The sequence below is a fragment of the Carcharhinus amblyrhynchos genome, chromosome 4 (genome assembly GCF_965287045.1).
Source record: "Carcharhinus amblyrhynchos chromosome 4, sCarAmb.v2.hapA, whole genome shotgun sequence".
Classification (NCBI taxonomy): Eukaryota; Metazoa; Chordata; class Chondrichthyes; order Carcharhiniformes; family Carcharhinidae; genus Carcharhinus; species Carcharhinus amblyrhynchos.
This window is the reverse complement of record NC_137327.1, coordinates 46,608,073-46,630,091: the sequence shown is the minus strand read 5'-3', so window position 1 is coordinate 46,630,091 and position 22,019 is coordinate 46,608,073. Positions and strand designations below refer to the sequence as shown.

The following is a 22,019-nucleotide window of genomic DNA, read 5'->3' as shown; positions in this document are numbered from 1 at the left end:
ACCTCGGGGTCCTTGTGCATGAGTCGCAAAAACCCAGCTTGCAGGTGCAGCAGGTGGTCAGGAAGGCGAATGGGATGCTGGCCTTCATAGCGAGGGGGATTGAATATAAAAGTAGGGAGGTCTTGCTGCGGCTGTATAGGGCATTGGTGAGGCCGCAGCTGGAGTACAGTGTGCAGTTTTGGTGCCGTACTTACGCAAGGATATTTTGGCCTTGGAGGGAGTGCAGAGGAGGTTTACTAGGCTGATGCCGGAGTTGAGGGGGTTGAGCTATGAGGAGAGGCTGAATAAATTAGGCTTGTACTTGTTAGAGTTTAGAAGAATGAGGGGAGATCTCATTGAGACATATAAGATGATGAATGGGATGGATAGGATAGAGGTGGAGAGACTCTTCCCGCTCAGAAAGGATAGCAGGACTAGGGGGCACAGCCTCAAGATAAAGGGGGGGTGGTTTAGAACAGAGTTGAGGAGGAACTTCTTCACTCAAAGGGTGGTGAATCTCTGGAATTCTCTGCCCATTGAAGTGGTGGAGGCTACCTCGCTAAATATTTTTAAGACGCGGGTTGATGGGTTTTTGATAAGAGAGGGGATTAAGGGTTATGGGGAGAGGGCGGGAAAGTGGAACTGAGCCACGACAGATCAGCCATGATCTTATTGAATGGCAGGGCAGGCTCGAAGGGCTAGTTGGCCTACTCCTGCTCCTATTTCTTATGTTCTTATCTTCTTATGCAGTTACGGTCAGCAGGCTCCAAATTTCCTGCATGTCTGTCTGGAGAATTGGAATTAGTCACCGTTTCAACTACAGCTGTGAGACTTTGTTGTGAAGGGAAAAATTGACTACCAAGATCTAATGAAACCAGCTGTTACTGAACAAACCTTCCGATTAAAATCAGTCATCAAAAACTTATTGATTTGCTATCCCCAATGGCTCAAATTGATAAATGCATTAGCCAATGTGGTCATTGAGCTATGGGCAGGATTTTCCGCCCGTGCATGCCCGAAAACCAGGAACTCCTGCCCGAGGTCAATGAATCTTTAAATGATCTGCCGAATTTTCTGTCCCACAGTTCCCGCAGCGGGTGGGACAGGAAATTTCCGGCCAACATCTTGCCTTCATATAGTGCCTTTGACATGGTAAAATGTCACAAGGCATTTCACAGGAGGGTTATCAGACATTTCACACATTGAATCCCTACAGTGCAGAAAAAGGCCATTCAGCTCATCAAGTCTGCAATGACTCTGAATGAGCACCCCATTCAGCCCTCCTCTCCACACTATCCCTGTAACCCCGTGCATTTACCAGGGCTAATCCACCTACTTACACATCTTTGGACACTAAGGGGCAACAAGGTTGGACTGTGGGAGGAAACTGGAGCACCCACAGGAAACCCATGCAGACACAGGGAAAATGTACTAACTCCACATAGGCCAGTGCCAACTACTGTACTACCGTGCCACCATGAGATACTGAAACAGATAACCAAAGGCTTGATCAAGGGGAATTGTCAAGGAGGAGAGAGCAGTTAAAAAGGCAGGATTAGGATGAAGTTTCAAAGCTTGGGACCTCTACCCTGAATAAGTATCAGGGAATCAGGGATATATAAGAGTTTGCATTGCTTTTAAAAGATCACCCAGGTTTGCTCCTTCCTGCTAAGTATCAGTTCCTTTGGTAGGAGTGGTGCTTATATGTAAGCTAACACTTTCACAGGATGACTTTTACGTGGTAGGCAGAGCCAGTTAATTCCTCTGCAGCTTATAACTGTTTCACTTCAAACAAAATTGCCACCTTCTTAAAACAAAAAACCTTTAATTTCGGTGCACTTTGTGGCTGTGGAATATATTGAGCTATGTTGCATGAAAGCACTTGAAGCTATAGTGGGATGGTTTAGTGGAATATTGCGCTTCTCCAGGGCTGCCGTTTGGTTTGTGAGGTCAGTTGTGACAAATTATGCTGTCAAGCGGTTAAAAGTTGATGATTGCACAATTTTCTGCTGACAGATGTCTAATGAAAGGGCAGTAACACAGCTGGCATGTGGAGATGTGCTTCTGTGCAGTGGAAAGAGCTTGCTGGGACTTGGTGCTAAATCACATTTTGCTGCCCTGAGGAATCTGATAGGAAGATGGCTTTCCAAATTGCTTTGCTGATTGGTTGCACTGGGCAGCCCAATATCTAGGGCTCCTCGGACAGCTTTGGTTCTGCTCAGAGTTAGTAACCTCATTTAATTCTGAGGGCTTTTTCTTGGGTTCAACTGTCAGTTGAAATGTTTGGCTCATGTCCAAAAATGTGAGTGGATCATTAGGCTCTTAGCACAGAAATCTTTACATTGCTTGTACAAGAAAAATAATTTGTTAATTCCCAGATTATTAAGTTTGCGGATGGCATAAAGGTTGCTGGAGTTGTGGGTAGTGATGAGGACCATCAGAGGATACAACAGGATATAGCTTGGTTGGAGACTTGGGCGGAGAGATGACAGATGGGGTTTAATCCAGACAAATGTGAGGTAATGCATTTTGGAAGGTCTAATATAAATAGGAAATATGCAGTAAATGGCAGAACCCTTAAGAATATTGATAGGCAAGGGAATCTGGGTGTACTTGTACACAGGTCAGTGCAAGTGGCAACGCAGGTGGAGAAGATGGTCAAGAAGGCATACAGCATGCTTGCATTCATCGGCTGGGGCATTGAGTTTAAAAATTGTCAAGTCATGTTGCAGTTTTATAGAATCTTAGTTAGGCTGCACTTGGAACATAGCGTTCAATTCTGGTCGCCATACTACCAGGAGGATGTGGAGGCTTTGATGAGGGTACAGAAAAGATTTACCAGGATGTTGCCTGGTATAGAGAGCATTAGCTGTGAGAAAAGGTTGGAGAAATTTAGTTTGTTCTCACTGGAACAATGGAGGTTGAGAGGTGATCTGATAGAAGTTATGAGACGTATGGGCAAAATGGATAATCAGAAACTTTTCCCCAGGGTGGAAGAGTCAGTTACTAGGGGGCATAAGTTTAAGGTGCAAAGGGCCAAGTTTAAAGGAGATTACACTGAGGTTGTGGGTGCTTGGAACTTGCTGCTGGGGGAGATAGTGGAAGCGGATACAATACTGACCTTTAAAGGGTGTCTTGACAAATACATGAATAGGATGGGAATGGAGAGATATGGTCCTCGGAAGGGTAGGGGGTTTTAGTTGAGCATGGTCATTGCAGGCTTGGAGGGCGAAGGGCCTGTTCCTTTGCTGTAATTTTCCTTTTTCTTTATAGAGAATGAGTATCACACTTGGCATGTGAATCATCTGTTGATTTTTTTTTGATTATATTTACAAAACCAGTTAAGGTTTTGCCAGCTCCATTGCATTTCATTTTGCTGACAATATCCCAGTCCAGTGCACAACATTTTCTAGTTTTGGCATCTATAGTTATGGAGATGATGGTCTTTCGTTTAGTAGTTTTGCTGTAAGGAAGTGGATTACATTGGACATAGTGTAAGTTTAAATTGGATTATTTCTGCACACAATCTTATAGGAAAGTATTACTTCATTCCCTGGGATCAAGCATCAAATCAAACCCAAATTCAGATACAATGCCTTTTCTTGTCAGCTTGGATTTAGTTCATTCCTCTTGGAGGGCCATAAATTGGATTCTATTTGAATTTAGTTTTGGAGCAAGTAAGGAATAGATTGGGATATGCCTGGTCTGCTCTGCACATTGGCTTTGCAATTTAAAGAATGGAGTACAAATTTTAAAAAAGTCATTCTCTCAGCATGAAGTCTTGCCCTCAGAGATACTTTCGACAGATACTTTCACCAAACATCCATTTCAACAGCCCAGAAAACTAGGTACAACCCATGTCTGAGTTTCCAATTCGTAACCCGGGGTGATGAGAAGTCCAAACAAGAAGCACAAAATCGAAAGGTTATTCCTTAAAATGTGAGTTTTAGTCCAATGAAGTCTTGCCCTCAAAGATATTTTTGACAGATACTTTCACCAAACGTCCATTTCAACAACCCAGAGCAGGAGACTCTTAACAGGCTAGGACTCTCCAGGCCTCCAAGTATTTTTGAAGTGAATTCCTATTAAAAATATTGCCCCGGGATCTTCTGTATGCAGCTGAGAGGGAAAACGGCTTGAGCCGAGAGATGACACCTCCAACAGTGCAGCACTCCCTCAGCACGGCACAGAAGGGTAAGCTTCAGTTTGTGTGTGCAAGTGTCTGGAGTGGGATTTGAACCCACAATCTATTTTTCAGAGGCAACAGTGCTACTGCTGAGTCCCAGCTCCCCATACTGCCAGAACCCACCGAGAACTTTAAAGGTGAGCTGGCTCTGGCTAATTCACTAGCCTTGGCACTAGTTTCATCAGACTTTCCACACATTCAATGGGTTTTCTTTTAGGTTTAGTGACTGCAGTGAGCAGATTGGTTATGTTATTTTAATAGTTGTAGCATTGTGCAATCCTGGCATCACCCAATCAATCTGCAGCCAGTCACAACTTCATTTCATTCCCACACTGGCTATCTTTGTGGCCACTGAGGTTGCTGAAGTCAAACCAATTTGAATTTCAGCTACTGGAGTCAGCCCGTTGGCAGAATTCACCCTCCAAAATTGGAATCCTCTGAAGTTAGGCTGGCTTTTGAATTGTATGCTGCGACAAAGAAAGGAATAATTTATGGGGTGAGAGTGTAGTATGTTTGGTGGCATTGATGCAGGCCGTTTTAACTGTCAGGTCTTCTTTTAACTTTTCAATTCAGCCACCTGAAGTTGTCAGGAATAATATAACTTGTTGAGTAGGCATTGAAAATTGTGTTGCAGTAGGCAGGTCCAAGGTGATTACGACTGAGAGGAGGAGACTGGAAGCCTACAGATTTCTTACAGAGCCCAGAGCTGGAGTTACTTTACTGCACCCTGAATTTTGAAGGTTTAATGAAGCCCTTGTCCACTTGTATCTCAACATCACCTCAGTGCTCACTGAACAGTATTCTTTGTCAGCTCAGCAATGTTTAGAATTTAAAATTCCCATTTCAAATCCCTCTCAATCTACCTTTCAACCCTATAACTCACACTTGACACCTCCCTAAGCAGCAAAACTTCCAATTCTGGAATTTTACCCATTCTCAATTTTAATCTTTTTTTGCCAATAATATCTTTCATGCATAACCCATATAAAAGCTACTCCAATATCCCTCAGCATGTAGTCCTAGATCCTGGAATGTGCCAGTCTGAAATATTTGATCGTGGACAACTCTCTGTGCTGGAAATCCAACAAGTTTTGGGCTACCAAAGAACATCTTTCACTGGCTTGATGATCTTCCAGCTGCAGTTGATATTTGTCTTGGTGTGCGTCCCTTAGAACAGCTGGAAAACATGGAGTTCTGCATCACACAGCTGCTTGGGATAAACCTCGGGAAACCACCAGCATCTCTTTCCAAACCTCCTTGGCAAAAGCTCATTCCAGAACAGGGTGAACAATGGTCTCAAGGGCAGTGTGTGGATGGGCAGAGACTCTGGGCATGTAGGAAGGATCTGATGGGAAGGACCTTTCTTGCCACCAGCTAAACTAAGTCTTGGTGCTTATTTGAAAGTGCTGGTGATGAGGCAATCTGCCAAAATGACTGACGGTCTGCTCAGTGAACCATCCAACAGGATTCACCATCTCCTTTTCCCATAGGACCTTAAGGGTGTTACGTGCAGAGCATTGCCCCATGGACTTGTGGTCAAAGGTCTCTGCATAAACATTTCCCCAAGGACAGGTACAGCATGGTCTAATTACTTGGATTGTTCTGTGCCAATGTGGCCAGACCCATCTTTCACAACAGTGGGAACAGGTAGAACCTCAGCATATTGTGACGACTGAGTTTGTGTACTGAAGATCTTCATGCAGCTTATTGCAGCTGCACACAAACATGGCCATCAGGATGGAGGTGATGTTAGGTCTGTTTTTTTCCCTTTTTATCTAGAAGTTCGTGCATTGTGTCCCTGTGAACACATTCTATTTTTGTCTTCCTGGTAAATGGCTTAGGTGATCGCCACAGCACAGGAGTGAGGAATGGGCCAGACCTGCAGCAACACCAAGAGTGGCCCACACTTGATGACCCATAATGGAGTCACTGCTACATGCCCAGTATTTATTTGACCCTGGACACTCATTCCTTCCAGCTTCTAATGCATTCCCCAGCCCCTCTATCATATCCTCACCTTCCATCAGTCTGACCTTTTATTATTCATTCGCGTGACATGGGCGACATTGGTTGGCCAACATTTTGTGCCCGAGGGCAGTTGAAAGTCAACCACGTTGCTGTGGGTCTGCAGTCACGTATAGGTCAGACTAGATGAGGATGGCAGATTTCCTTCCTTAAAGAACCAGATGGGACCAATCGACAATGGTCATCAGTGGATTCTTAATTCCAGTTACATTTTATTGAATTCAAATTCCACCTTCTGCTGTGATGGGATTCGAATCCGGGTACCCAAAATTATCGGAGTTTCTGGATTAATGGTCTATTGATAATACCATAGGCCATCACCTACCAATCACAGTGAAAGGGACAAAGCATTCCCAATTTTACTCATTCCACCATTGGCCCTAACCTTTGGAGTTCCCTCCCTAGCCCTCTCCACCTCTCTCTGTCTTCTTTAATACGCCCTTTAAGACTTATCTCTTTTGAGGAAGCAGTTAGTCACATGACGTACATGTGGCTCGATATTAAAATTTGTTTGCTATTGCTGTCTTTGGAGGTAGTGTTGACTGGGATTCTCCTGGCCCTAGATGCAACAGCCAGTCGCGAGTCTCCCAAGCACTTTTTCTTTAAGCACAATCAACTCCATGCCATAAATTGGTGCAGAGCTGATTATTATACAGAAATGTCATTGAAATTGACATTTCCATATGATTATCAGGCCCGGGACTGTATTCTCTGACTGGCTCCACCACAAACCACCCCCCAACAGGGTGGGGCATTCTGTGGTCAGGGCCTATGAGGGGGGTGGGGGGGAAGTGATCATTGGTGAGGTGGGGATCTGCTGCCACTCTGCAAGTTCAATCAGTGGAAAAGGGAGGGAGGGAAGAGGGCGATTGGAGCTGGCCATCGGTGGGGAAGGTCAGGGCTAACAGTCGCGGGGAGGTGGGGTCAGGGCTGGCCATCGGAGTGGGGTGGTTGGGTGTGGCCACCAGGGGGAGGGAAAATTGGGGCTGGCCGGGGGGTTGGATCCAGTAGGTCAGTGACCTTGGGAGGGGGTGGTGGAGATTGGGGCTGGCCAGGAGAGGGGTGGGGGGGTTGATCCAGTAGGCCAGCGACCTCAGGAGAGGGGTGTGGCGTGGATCAGGAAAGCCAGTAATGGGGGTTGAGGGGTGGCAGGAGATCATTGCTTGGGAGACCAGCGGGGGCTAGTGAGCGTGTGCCTGTGGTAGGTACACCGACAAAACAGGTGGGAAATGCTCCCATTTTTCCATCCTTTGGGTACTTTGTTTTGTTTTGAGAGAATCCTGACCATTGTGTTAAAGGTGCTTACATTGTCTCACATGATTCCTGAAACCCAGGAGTTAAAATGCTGGCTGTCAGGAGATAGTGGTAAATTGGTAATGTCACTGAATTAGTAATCCAGAGGCTGCCAGGCTACTGCTCTGGGGACATGTTGAATTTCCACTGTGGCAGCTGGTGGAATTTAATTTCAACAAAGTAATAAATTCAATTAATTAGAAAACATCAGGAATTGAATTGAAATCAGTAATGGTAGCCATGAAATTATCATTATTGGTTGTATGAACCAGTTTGGTTCACTAATGTCCTTTTTGGGGAAGTAAATATTCCATCCTTATCTGTCTGGCTTACGTGTAACTTCAGAACCACAGCAACATGATTAACTCTTAACTGTTCTCAAGAGCAGTTAGGAACGGGCAGAAAATGCTGGCCTTTTCAGTAAAGCCCATCCTCCTTCCCAATGAATGAGTTTTAAAAAAGGACTTAGCACTTAAATGGAAGGAAATGCTTTGCCCATAGTTTAACCCCAACATGGCCCATTCACATGAGGTAAGGGAGACTTATTATCTCGTCCCTGAATAATAACAAATGTAGTTAGCACAAAAAGTAAAATTGGCCTCCACTTGAAATCTCATTTCAAATGCCATCTGTTTTTGTGATTTTGCTGTACGTTAAGATGTGTCCAATTTATTAATTTGGATTATATTATTCATCTTGCTTTTTATCCCCAAACACCTCACAATACCAAATACAAATTATATTTTTACAAGGCCAAAAGCAAAGGAACTGCTCCAAGTTTGGGATCTTGAGTGGTCCTACAATTGGCATTAAATCATCTTGTTAAAAGCCATTTAAAATGTTGACATTTGCTTATTGAAAGTTGATAGTGTTGACATTCAGAATGATCTTGGCCTTTGGGCTACAACAATTTATTACTTTTGAAATACACATAGCTGATGTGCCAATTTTATTGGGGAATTAAAATATTTCACCTATTAAAGTCCCTTTTCCTACCCTTCATGTTAAATTTAGTCACTTAATAGAACTGTCCAACTTTTTTAAAAAATTCTTGACTACTTCTAGATGAACATTATGTGCCCACACAAGCAGTTACCCAAATTCACATCTGCACTGCAATGACACCTTAATACTTTTGACTGTTAAATATTAGGTTCCATTAAATAAATGGTTTCTGTAAGAGCATGGCACTCCTCTGGTAACATTAAGACTCTTGAAGCTTCATTTGAGAAAAAGAAATCAAGTACAGGGTATTGCAGCCCATGGACTGCCTGGGCAGAGCTCTAGCCTTTACATGTTGACTACATGGCTGCCCAATCACGCCACTCTCTGGGGTGATCATTCACTCTCAATTCTCATTGGTCCCTCAAGACGGATGATCCTTTTTTCTCTGCTGTTTTAGACAGACACGACAATCATTGTAGTTACCTATTTGATATCAGAACTTCATGATCTTACAGAGGAGCACAGGATCAGCAATTGTTATTGCAGCCCATCTGACCAGAGTCAGTGTCCAAACAGTACTGACCAATCTCATGCATCAGTCTTTGTCATTAGGTGCTGTTGACATTGCCCCTATTACCCACCCTGGTCATTCACCCGAGTATTCATCAACATTTGCATTATGTAGTGGCATGATGAAAATATTTAAGGAGACAGTTCCAGTTAGTTAGTTACAAACTGAAAAATATGTTGATGCATTTAAAGGAAAGCTAGAGAAGTCTATGAAAGAGAGACAAATGGAAGGATCTTGTGTAGGGGATTAGATGAAGTAGAGTGAGAATTAGCTCATAGAAAGCTTACATATCAGCATAGACCAGTTGGGCTGAACAGTTTGTTCTGTGTGATAAATTCCATGTAATCCTATATGGTAAAAGGCAGAGGCAAAGTAGAATAGGGTGGAGAGGGGATTGGGTCACAAGGCTGGAGGAAGGTGTGGGTTAAGATGGGCTAAGACCAGTGAAGGACTTGTAGACAGAGATAAGGATATTTAATTCAGTGCATTGGTGACAGAGCACCAGTAGATGTCAGCGAGGAGTTGCGTGTTGGAGAAGTAGGACTTGTACAAATTGGAGTTTGTGTCTGAATACAGGAGGCCAGGGAGGGAATAGTGGTGGTGGGATTCAGGTGACACAAATATAAATCAGGGTGTCAGCAACAGTGGAGCCAAGACCATCTTAGTGCCAGGTATTTATGGAGTTTGGGGCCGGTCAAAAATATCTGCTGCGAAATTGCTGTCAAATCTAAATTTTGCTTGTTTGTGCTGTTACAAGGCTCTTTGTTTTTGAAAATATGATTTTTCATCTTTCAACTCACTGGACTTTCTGCAACTTGAATCGAATCAGGCAAACTGCTTCAAAATGCAAGGCCACATTCAGAAAAGAATGTGAGAAACAAACAAATCACCTCAGGGGAATGTGAAGAGAGACATTTCCTATCATATAGGCACTCATCGAAACTTTTAACTGCCTCTGCAAGAGACATTAAAAATGTAAAGTACTGTATTTTGAAATACAGGCTGCCACAGATAGACCCAGCCAAAACCGCCTGAAATACTTCACCCACTGTGTATCTCCAAGGCAAGGCTGCTAGTTGCTAAAGAGAGACTGTAAATGAGACAGTGTCCAGAAAACCTTCAGTGGAGGAAACAAGCTGAGGGCTGATCACTCTCTCTATCTCTCTTTTTTTGGAATAAATCTATCAATCAGTTTGAGAAGCCAAATCTACCAGAAACCTATCAGTGAATTGAAATCTCAAGCAAACCAGCTGACCAAAATTGGAAGGTTGTTGAAGATCTTCAACAATGTTGAAGATCTACACCTCAAGGACAATCAAAGGACCCCACTTAATTGTATATTCTGATATATGTATATGTGTGTGCGCATAACATGTGTGCATGTTAAGGGGAAGTCGTGTCTGACAAATTTACTTGAGTTCTATGAGGATGTGTCTAGGGCGGTGGATAGAGGAGAGCCGGTGGATGTGGTCTTTCTTGATTTTCAGAAGGCATTTGACAAGGTACCTCACAAGCGGTTATTGCAGAAGGTCAGGGGACATGGAGTTGGGGGTAGGGTGTTAGCGTGGATAGAGGACTGGTTGTCAAATAGGAGGAAGAGAGTGGGGGTCAATGGGTGCTATTCGGATTGGCAGTTGGTGACTAGTGGAGTGCCTCAGGGGTCGGTGCTGGGGCCTCAGCTATTTACCATTTATATAGATGATCTGGAGGAGGGAACCGAGTGTATGGTGTCAAAATTTGCTGATGACAAAAAGATTGGTGGAAAGGCAAATTGTGCGGAGGGTGTGGAGAGTCTGCAGAAGGATCTAGATAGGCTGGGCGAATGGGCCAGGAACTGGCAAATGGAATTTAATGTTGGCAAGTGCGAGGTGGTCCACTTTGGTAGGAATAATTGTTGGAAGGACTATTACTTTCGTGGAGAAAAACTACAGCAGGCGGCGGTGCAGAGGGACCTCGGGGTCCTTGTGCATGAGTTGCAAAAACCCAGCTTGCAGGTGCAGCAGGTGGTCAGGAAGGCGAATGGGATGCTGGCCTTCATAGCGAGGGGGATTAAATATAAAAGTAGGGAGGTCTTGCTGCAGCTGTATAGGGCATTGGTGAGACCGCAGCTGGAGTACTGTGTGCAGTTTTGGGCGCCGTACTTACGCAAGGATATTTTGGCCTTGGAGGGAGTGCAGAGGAGGTTTACTAGGCTGATGCTGGAGTTGAGGGGGTTGAGCTATGAGGAGAGGCTGAATAAACTAGGCTTGTACTTGTTAGAGTTTAGAAGAACGAGGGGAGATGTCATTGAGACGTATAAGATGATGAATGGGATGGATAGGATAGAGGTGGAGAGACTCTTCCTGCTCAGAAAGGACAGTAGGACTAGGGGGCACAGCCTCAAGATAAAGGGGGGGCGGTTTAGAACAGAGTTGAGGAGGAACTTCTTCACTCAAAGGGTGGTGAACCTCTGGAATTCTCTGCCTGTTGAAGTGGTGGAGGCTACCTCGCTAAATATTTTTAAGACGCGGGTTGATGGGTTTTTGATAAGAGAGGGGATTAAGGGTTATGGGGAGAGGGCGGGAATGTGGAACTGAGCCACGACAGATCAGCCATGATCTTATTGAATGGCGGGGCAGGCTCGAAGGGCTAGATGGCCTACTCCTGCTCCTATTTCTTATGTTCTTATGTGCATGCTCATGTGCGCGTGTGTCCTAATGACTGCATGAGGGCTGAATGACCTTGATTTTATTTTTCAGGTTTTGAGTGAATAAATTTGATCTTCCTTTGACTCATCCTTATTGCACACAGCTTCAAGAATTAAATGCATTCTGATTTGGGAAAAGCATTTTCTCGTAAAGAGAAGCTTAAATCCTTACTGTGACCAATTTAGGAAGTTAAATAGAAGGGAGCCAGTTCACCCCTCCTCAGTCAGAACAGTTTATATGTGTCTTACTGTCACTGAAAGATATAAAAACGAAGACTTGTCTTAAACAGTGTTTCTCTAAAGCACCCGATGTGTCAGAGTGCTTTTTGAAGTGTCATTGTTGTAATGTAGGAAGTACAGCAGCTAATATGTGCACAGCAAACTCCCAAAGCAGAGGTGTGTAAATGATCAGATATTCTATTTTGGGATGTTGTTTGAAGGATAAATATTTGCCTGGACAAAGGGAAGAAGAATATTTGGCCTCAGTGATAACTGTCCCATTCTTTGAAATAGTACTATTGGATCATTTACATCCACCCGAGCAGGCAGACTAAGCCTCGGTTTAAGGTCTCGTCTGAAAGATGACACCTCTGATAGTGCAGCACTCCCTCATTACTGCACTGGAATTTCAGCCTTAATTGATGTAGTCATGCCCTGGAGCGGGACTTGAACTTTCTGAGCCAAAAGCAGAAGAACTGCCAACGGAAACGTAGCTGGCACATATACCAGAAAATCATTGGTGTAAATTTCATTGACATTGAAGCAATTCTCCAATGTGTGATGGCTATAGGTAAGGATTGTTACTGTCAGTGTAAATTCAGATCCAGCCATGTGGTTCCGTCATGCTTTCAGCAAACTCTCACCTCAGGAACTGACTGGTAAGTATCATGAATACCACAAGGCCTTTGTAAAACTCCAGAAAACTGACCAGCAGCATGAAACTGTCCTTCTCTATGGGGAGTTGCACTAAAGAGTATTGCTGCAATTTCAACCATGGCAAAGTGAATACCAGTGCAAAGAGAAAGTTTCAGGTTAATAGATGTTGTACTGGAGGCACTAGTGATGGGTGGTGGGCAGTAGATTGGCAAGGGGTTAGGAGGCTCAGGAGAATTCACACTCGGGTTGAGAAGTTGCCTGATGTTCCGGCAGTGCTGCTAGTATGCAGCAGGGGTACCTCAACACCATTTTACAGAAGATCAATGACAAGGTGAGAATATGTTTAGAATCCACCCATCCCCCACTCCACCCCACCCTGCCCCAGAATATCCAGTAGCACAAAATGGCTGAGGAGTGAGTGGAGAAGTTAAATGGCTGGTCGCCACGAGATTGACAGTAACATAGCTTTGTAATTTATTTGAAAAAATACGGTAGCCCAGTCTTTATTTATTACCAACAGAAGAGTTGATTAGTCCAAAGCATAAATATAAAAGCAATATATAGTGGTATAACAAAACACACTCACATTAAATTGGGAGAGCTGCACTAAGAAATAATGTTCAATATCAAAAGAAGTAAGAAGATTCTAATGCATCCAACAATCGCTCCGTCTCACTCAGTCCCCATTTGTTGATGATTCTTGGATTCATTTGAGAATGAATTAAATGCATACATGCCTTGCTAATGATCTCCTAACTGACCCGGTTCACAGGAGAACTGCCATTCGGATCCATGTCAGCATATGGAACATCCAAAGCAGCCCTGGAGTTTTTTTCTGATATTTTGCGTCAAGAGATGAAAGCTTGGGAAGTACAAGTATCCATCATCCAACCTGGTGCCACCAAAACGGGTAAGACGCTCTGAGTTTATTTAGAACAACATATGGAGTTAATAATAAATTGTATTCACAAAGTGTCCAGAACATCATAAATACAGTATCCCAAGGTATTTCACATAGGAGTAAATGGGCACTGAGACACTTGTAAAAAAAAATTAAAGGGAATTATCAAGAGCACATTCATGATGAAGAGACTTTTAAAGATATCCTGATAAAGGTGTGAGGGGAGGTGGTTGCAGACATATGGCTGTGGTGATTGCAAGCTTACACCAGTGGAGGTGGTGAGCAGGACTGTGAAGGAAGACTGAATTAGAGAAAGGTGAAACCTTAAAGGAATTTCTAAACAAGTAAGAATATTTTGAATTCAGTATACTGATGGAGGGAGTGTCAGTGGCAGTCAGGTAAAACACCAGTAAACCAAAATACAGGTGGTGGGTGAGTATGTGTTTGTAATGGAGCTTGAAAAACCTTTTGAGCAAGAGTTTGAAGAAGCATGAGTCAGAGGTAAGAGGATGGAGTTGTCTCTGGAGCCAAATAAAATGCTATGATTCTCCCAATATTTAATTTCATCCAATTAAATATTGAGAAAACTGAAGCCATTGTCTTGGTTCCAGCTCCAATGTCTGTTCCCTAGTTACCGACAACATCCCTTTCCTTGATAGCTGTCTGAACAAGACTAAACTGTTCGCAACCTTGATGCCACTTTTGACTGAGTGATTAACTTCTGATCACATTTCCATGGCAACAACAAGGCCGAACTTTACCTCTGGCTCAACTTATCTGCTGTTAAAACCCTCTTTTATGCCAGTATTACCTCTTGACTATTCCAATACACTCCTGGCTGGCCTCTGACATTCTAACCTCTGTAAACATGAGATCATCCAACATTATGCTGATGATGTCCTTTCCTATACTAGGTCCTGTTCACCTATCTCTGAGCTCACTGATTCTACACTGGCTTCCAGCCAAGTAACATCTTGATTTTAAAATTCTCCTCCTTGTTTTCAGATCTCTCTATATCTTTGTCCCTCCTATCTTTGTAATTCACTGTGGCTCCAAGACCATCCAAGTGATTGTCTGTGCTCACCTAATTCTGACATCTTGAATATTTTTGATTTTAATTCCTCCACAATTGGTGGCCATGCCTTTACTTGCCTAGGTCCTAATTTCCTCCCCACACTTCTTTGACTATCCACCTCTCTTAGATCCTCCTTAAAATGTACATTTTTGGCCAACCTTTTGGCCATCTGTCCTAAAATTGCCTTGCGTGGCTTGGTGTCCAATTTTGATTTATAAAACTCATATGAAGCTCCTCGAGATGCTTTATTGCATTAAAGATGTTAGATAAACATAACTTGTTGTTGGAAAAAGTTCTGCCTCATCCATGACTTGAGGTGGATCATGACTGGAGGTTGCTATTGGAGGTTGCTACCTCAATACAATGCACAAATGAGGCAGGAGAAGGCAAAACTAAAACTTCAGAAACAATAGAGATGAAAGTACAAGAACAGCAACTGTTTTAAAATAATAGCTACACAGGGGCAAGTCAGAATGGAGCCAAGTGGGACAACCCCACAAGGTAGAACATGGAGAAGAAGTGGCAGTTGCCAACAAAGCTATTGGCCATGTCGAACATGGCATCAAAGTAAGGCATAAATAATGAGAATGTCATTGGTGATTTTGACTGGAGTGCCTTCATGGTATGTGCAGGTAACAAGCTGGATTGAAAGGTTTTGAAAATTGAATCTTGGGATAAGTGGCGTTGAATAGATTGAATATGCTCAGAGACCTTAGAGATGACACGGGTGGTAAAGGCTGTGAGAATGGGCAATTTGAAAGGACATTGAATGATGCCTGTGCAAAGTGGTGGGCACTGGGGCAGGAAGGGGTAGTTGGGGAACAAATGATCAAGTATCTACCTAAATTAATAATATAGATATAAATTGCTCCAAAAATCCTTAAAAATCAAAGGGAGCTTAGCTCTGCGTACAATAAGGCACCAATAAAGAAAGGCTATCTTGTTTAGGTTTGCTTGCTTGGATGACCAGTACTATGTCCAGATTTGCTCAATTCATCACTGAATTTGTTCTTCAGAAGTTATGCACGTGTAAAATCCCAGTTGTTAACTGACAAAAGACAAGTTAGAGAATGTCAATTTTTTTTCACATTTTGTGTTTAAAGCTCAAGTTGGGAATGTCAACATCTGGGAGCAACAACATAAAAAACTCAAGGATGGCCTCACTCCAGAACTTCTACATGACTATGGAGAAGATTACATTGATGAAATAAAGCAAAAGATCATGGTAATTGGTCCTTCATTCCGACAGCAAGTAGGCCCAGTAATCGACACAATTGTCACTGCTTTGTTCGCACAAAACCCAAAGCCCAGATACACCACTGAGTTTGTGATCGATGTGCTAAAAACTCTGTATTATTATTTGCCTTCTTTGGTCACTGATACTGTTCTTAATCAGGTTTTTATTGCACACAGGCTCTTGCCAAATGGTGCAAAAAAGGATAACTTCAACTAATAGAACATACCTTACAGTGTCAGGGACCCAGTTTCAATTCCGGCCACGGGTCACTGTCTGTGTGGAGTTTGCACATTCTCCCCGTATCTATGTGGGTTTCTTCCGGGTGCTCCGGTTTTCTCTCACAGTCCAAAGATGTGTGGATTAGGTCAATTGGCCATTCGAATTAGCCCTCAGTGTCAGGGGGATTAGCAGGGTAAATATGTGTTGTTACAGGAATAGGGCCTGGGTGGGATTGTATTCGATGCAGATTCGATGAGCCAAATGGCCTTGTTCTGCAGGGATTCTATGATTCTAATGTGTGTAGTCTGCATATTCTATGGAACGCTTTTAAATTGTTAAATTTGTATTTTGCCATTTTACTAGTGATGGTCAGTAGAATAGTTTATGTTATGCTGAATATTAATGTTAAATGTAAATAACTTTGTACCAAATAAAAGTGGAAAATAAGAACATAAGAAATAGGAGCAGGAGTAGGCCATCTAGCCCTTCGAGCCTGCCCCGCCATTCAATAAGATCATGGCTGATCTGTCGTGGCTCAGTTCCACTTTCCCGCCCTTTCCCCATAACCCTTAACCCCCTGTCTTATCAAAAACCCATCAACCCGCTTCTTAAAAATATTTAACGAGGTAGCCTCCACCACTTCAACGGGCAGAGAATTCCAGAGATTCACCGCCCTTTGAGTGAAGAAGTTCTTCCTCAAGAACTTCAGGAAAATAAGTCAGTATGTGCTGAAAGTGAATAGTGATGCTTCATAAAAGCAATTTGAGGTCACTGGTACTGTTTCTGTGCATTATGAAAAGGATGAACAAATGTGGTGGCACAAGTTCCTCTTCGCTTCGAATTGGCTGTTAGTGTCAGGGGGATTAGGATTAGCAGGGTAAATACGTGTTGTTACGGGAATAAGGCCTGTGTGGGATTGTGTTCGGTGCAGACGTGATGGACCAAATGGCCTCATTCTGCAGGGATTCTATGATCCTAATGTGTGTAGTCTGCATATTCTATGTAATGCTTTTAAATTGTTAAATTTGTACTTTTGTCATTTTACTGGTGATGATCAGTAGAATAGTTTCATGTTATGCTGAATATTAATGTTAAATGTAAGTAACTTTGTATCAAATGAAAGTGGAAAGTAAGTTAGTATGTGCTAGTAGTGAATAGTGATGCTTCATAAAAGCAATTTGAGGTCACTGGCACTGATTCTGTGCATTATGAAAAGGGTAAGCAAATGTGGTGGCACAAGTTCCTTCTTCGCTTCATTCCTGGATAGAACAGAAAACACAACAAAGTGGTGACCCAGTGGGTGGCATTTTCTGACTGTGCGCACCCCAAGACCAGAAAGCGTTCCTTCTGGTTGTATCACAGCTTGGTATGGTTCCTACTCAATCCAAGACTGCAAGAAACTACAAAGGATTGTGAACGAAGCCCAGTCCATCACTCAAACCAGCCTGCCACCCATAGACACTGTCTACACTTCCTGCTGCCTTGGAAAAGCAGCCAGCATAATTAAGGACCCCACACATCCACCTTCTTTTGTTAGGAGAAAGATACAGAAGTCTAAGGTCACATACCAATCGACTCAAGAACAGCTTCTTCCCTGCTGCTATCAGACTATTGAATGGACCTACCTTGCACTCAGTTGATCTTTCTCTACACCCTAGCTATGACTATAACATTCTGCACTCTCTTTCCTTCTCTGTTAAATAGTATGCTTTGTCTGCATAGTGCGCAAGAAATAATACTTTTCATTGTATACCAATGCATGTGACAATAATAAATCAAATCAAAGAAAACCCCGCCCAAGGTCAACAGACCTTTACATGGTCCATCCTCTGCCTGCTACGATTTGCGTGGTGAGCGGGATGGAAAATTCCCCCCACTATCTCGGGTCTCCATTCACAATGGACTGAGATGACCTGGAATTCCTGAGGTTGTGGCACTGGGCTTGTGTTAGAAGTAGCCACATAATGAAAGTAATGAGGTGGGACAGGATATTCACAATCTTCATTTTCTCATCAGCTCATTTTTGGCCACTCCAGTGGATGGATGGCTGACGAAAATTGGTGACGGGGCTTGAACTGGCTCTTTAGGGTAACCCAAAGATGCAAGAGAACAAATAGATCCATTCTGACAAGATAACTGTCGGATCTTGCTGTGGTCGCTAGTTGACAGCGGGTCTTGGGTGCTTGGTTTCATGACCCAGCCTGCCAGTGGGTAAAAAGAATCCCAGCCCTTGAACAGGATTGAGCTTCCCTTTGAGACTTCCAGACAGCTGGCATTCTCCTGGCTTACTCCCCTGATACTGCTCTGGGGGAAACTATACTCCCAAACCTGCTGGAACACTATTCGGACAAAGCTAAAAAGCCTAACCACAGAGTCACATTTCATTATGCTTTTGGACATGTTTGTATGCGACTTGTATCCAAATTGACCTTTATGTAGATGTTTCTTAGCATTGGTTGTTGACCAGCGCTGAGCCTTAACCTTTTCACCAAGGTTTCCCAATAAAAATAAGCAATAATATAAATCAATTCCTGTGCATTAATCTTGCTTTATTCTATTAAATTTAGCTGGTTTGAAAACAAAGCTTTGTGAGCACACTGCCTTCAGTATTTCTAGGCTTATCTGTGATTAGAATGGATTTGGCTACATTACAAATCAGGCTTTATTGTAGAACATGAAGATATAAAGATTAAAAATATCCCACTTTGGAAAAAAAATCAAAGGCTAACTATAAATGTTTATAACAATCCCCCAGGCTCTTTGTGAACTATTCTTTTACAAGTTATTGTTACACACAGACAGTTTGATGGTGAATAAAAATTATGGAGTCTAGACCTAAAAAGTGCTGGCAGCAGAACCTTTATTTTGGCTACCACAGAAACTACTCCCAGTGCTCCAGTAACTTGTCATAACAGGATCAGCAAGAAGCGGGAAAAAGCTGCCTGTGATAGCAGATGGCACCTATGGTCTACTCATATATATAAACACAGTAGTACCTGCTCATAGAAGTGGAACTGTGTCTGAGGAGGCTTAGCAATGAGATATAACAGAGATGTGCCTTTCTGAAGACCCCTACACAACACAGAACATCAATACTGCATTACAGTAGCCATAACAATCATGGTGAGCCTTCAATCCTAAGCATTATGCTTTGAGGGAGAAATGGAGCTAGTTTGATGGCTACAGTTATACCAGAGAGGGGGATGAAGTGTTATCCAGGAGAGCCAATAATGTCCTGGCTTTCAGTATGGCCAACTCCAGCAATGAATGAGCAACACCATTTGGAAAAATTACTGTCTGTTCCAGAATCAGAGGGCCATGTTTGGGTTCAAGGCATAAGTCTCTACCATCAAATATTTTATAAATAAATTTCAGCATAGGTAGAATATACAACCAGCAGCACAGAATCAAGCAGTGCAGTGTCTGATATTCTGGAGGATGCTTTCATTTTGATGCTTTCTGCACTTCCTTTTTGTGAGGGGTAAAAGACTGGTGCCAAGGAGGCAAAAACCTCCTGGTCAAATACAAATGGAAGCGGAAAACAGGTGTGATAATGTTACAACTAGGGTTACTAAACATTAGTATCTCGAAACAGTACCTCTGATGATGAAATCATTAGGGACTGTGTGGATAATTCCACCCCACCTCCTGCTCCAATTCCTCCAGATTTCCAGAATAAATTGACTGCCTGTGCAAAACCATCACACAGCAGAAGATGAAAATGACAATGGAAATAGGTGATATCAGCAACTTCGGAAGGAACACTGGTATGGCAGGTAACAAAATCCTTCCAGGATATGATGACCTTTGATCTAGAGGCAGTACAAGGACAAAAAACTGGAACCAAGGGGGGAAAAGATATTGTTCACTGAAGTTAAAGAAAGAGGCAGAGAGAAGTTCCCAGTTAAAGAAAGAGCTGAAAGCTGTAGACCTGGTAAAGTTGGCTAGGGAGAAGACAAACATCTGAAGTAGTCCTAAGGTTGCTAAACCCTAATACACCTATGAAAGAGTGGTGTTCTATTAGTGTAGTTAAATACCTGAGAAATTGTGTGGAAATGCACATGGAAATCCATGGCAGAGGAGTACTGAAAGGATAGTTTGAAATCCTGGATATGGATCCTTGGTGGGGGCACCTGCAAGAAAGCCTTGTGTGGGAGATTTCAAATTATATTAATCAAAAATGGTGATTGAAACATTCATGAGAAAGTCGGAATTTCAGTGAGAGTTGGCTCACAATGTGACAAGCTTCTGATTCACAGAGATTGAATTGGGTGGCATCTGGCACTTGGTTTCAGAGATTGGTGTGTCTGATCACGGTTTATCTGTGGGTTTACATGGACTGTGTACTTAGAACATTAGCATTTAGGATATTTTGCAACTTATGTAATCCTTACAAATCTGTATACAACTATAAAGGTGTCATGGAGTGAGGATGTGGTGTATTATGGTTAATCTTTTCTTGTTTAATATATATTTTATTCTTTCGTCACAGGAAGTCCTGTGATTCTATTCATCCACATCTCCAAACAAAAAACTACGGTCTGTTGATCCAGAGTTCCATTCTGAGACCCGACTGTCAGCTGGGGTCTTAAAAATGGAATTTGTAATTGTTTGTAAGAAAGTAAGAAGGACTCTTAAGAGTTTACATCAATTGTAAGAGAATCAACTGTATATTTATTGGATAAGAACTACTGAACCATTACTTGGCAATCCTTGATCTGGATTCAATACCAACAGGAGGGGAATTAAGAAATAAGCCCTGTGCCTGACAGACACAATGGAGAGCACCAGAGACAATTAAGAGCTACATGCAGAGGAGTGGGAGGTTCAAAACATATAGCAGATACAAAGAGAATGTAGACGGAGACAGGGAGAGGAACACTGAAACAAGTCAGCCTTAAAAGAGGTTAATTTATCTACTTAGCAGGAAAAGAGAAATAAACTATTGGAAGCAATGTGTGAGCTAGCTAAAAAGATCTAGGGTGCTATTCTCCCAAAAAAGTTCTAACTGCTGAATTTTTGGGAAAACTGATGTAATTCATTTTTTTTCACAATGAGAGTTCAGAGGCGTGCAGTGCAGAGGTCACAATCGTGAATATCGTTAAAGCTCGGTGGTGGGGCATGAGCCTATTCATGCCAGAGTCTATGACAGTTCCAGAACTCTGCGCATGCATAATGGTCAGATTGCACTTTGCTGACCAGCTCGATTGCTGGCCAACCCAGAACCCCTACATGCTCCCTCTCCCAACACCCCCATGGCCCAATCGCAGCTCCCATGAGCATTTCTGGGCTAGTCCTGATCCCTCTCCCATCCAGAAGTGCCCCAGCCACCCCCCCACAGTGATGATCTGCCCCAACAGATTCCCCCCGCATGGGAGGCATCTCCCTGGCAGATCACCATTCCCAGCCCACTGGTCTCCCTCCAGCCCTGATCAATCTCAATGCATAATGGCAGCAGGATTCCCCCACCCAATTAATCACCACCTAGGCCTCGCCCCTTTGGCGCTGTCCCTGGTGAATAGTGCCAAGTTGCCTCCTGGATATGGGCACTTTGCTCCTTGGGCAGTGCCAAGGGGCACAGGCTGCCACTGTCAGGGTGTCCATATCCAGGGGTACCACTCCCCACTGTCTGACCCCCTGGGGGGCTCCAATTGCTCCACCCCCCCTTCATTCCGGTGGGGGGGGGGGTCACCCTGCTAGTTGTCTGAAAGTGGGGAGCTACTCAAAACCCTGCCAGAGTGAAATTGGGGCTAGGAGAGATGCCAGTGGGCCAGGAGACTTCAGCCCTGGACCTGATAATCACATTTAAATAAGATTAAAAACAGATTAAAATGACATACCTGCTGTTCCTGCCAGTTTCCAGCGTGGTCCGGATATCCGGCGTTGGGAGATGCATGCGCATTAGGAACGCGTGCATGAATTCTGTGAATCAGCCGACACACGATTCTCCTGGCCCGCCACACTAAAAAATTAACATGGCGGGATGGGAGAATCACCCCCCTAATACCTGAAAAATTGTGTGAATA

The 22,019-nt window shown here is 43.2% G+C and overlaps 1 protein-coding gene across 1 annotated transcript in view; it reads left to right on the top strand.

Moving 5' to 3' along the window:
* LOC145341979 (11-beta-hydroxysteroid dehydrogenase type 2-like) overlaps positions 1-16,435 on the top strand; it is a 71,354-nt gene extending 54,919 nt beyond the window's left edge. Inside the window, exons 4-5 of the mRNA XM_080187096.1 lie at positions 13,334-13,471; positions 15,641-16,435. Of these exons, the coding sequence (XP_080043222.1) occupies positions 13,334-13,471; positions 15,641-15,990 (488 nt within the window). The 3' untranslated portion in view covers positions 15,991-16,435. The remainder of the gene's footprint in view (positions 1-13,333; positions 13,472-15,640) is intronic.
* The last annotated feature ends 5,584 nt before the right edge of the window (positions 16,436-22,019 follow it).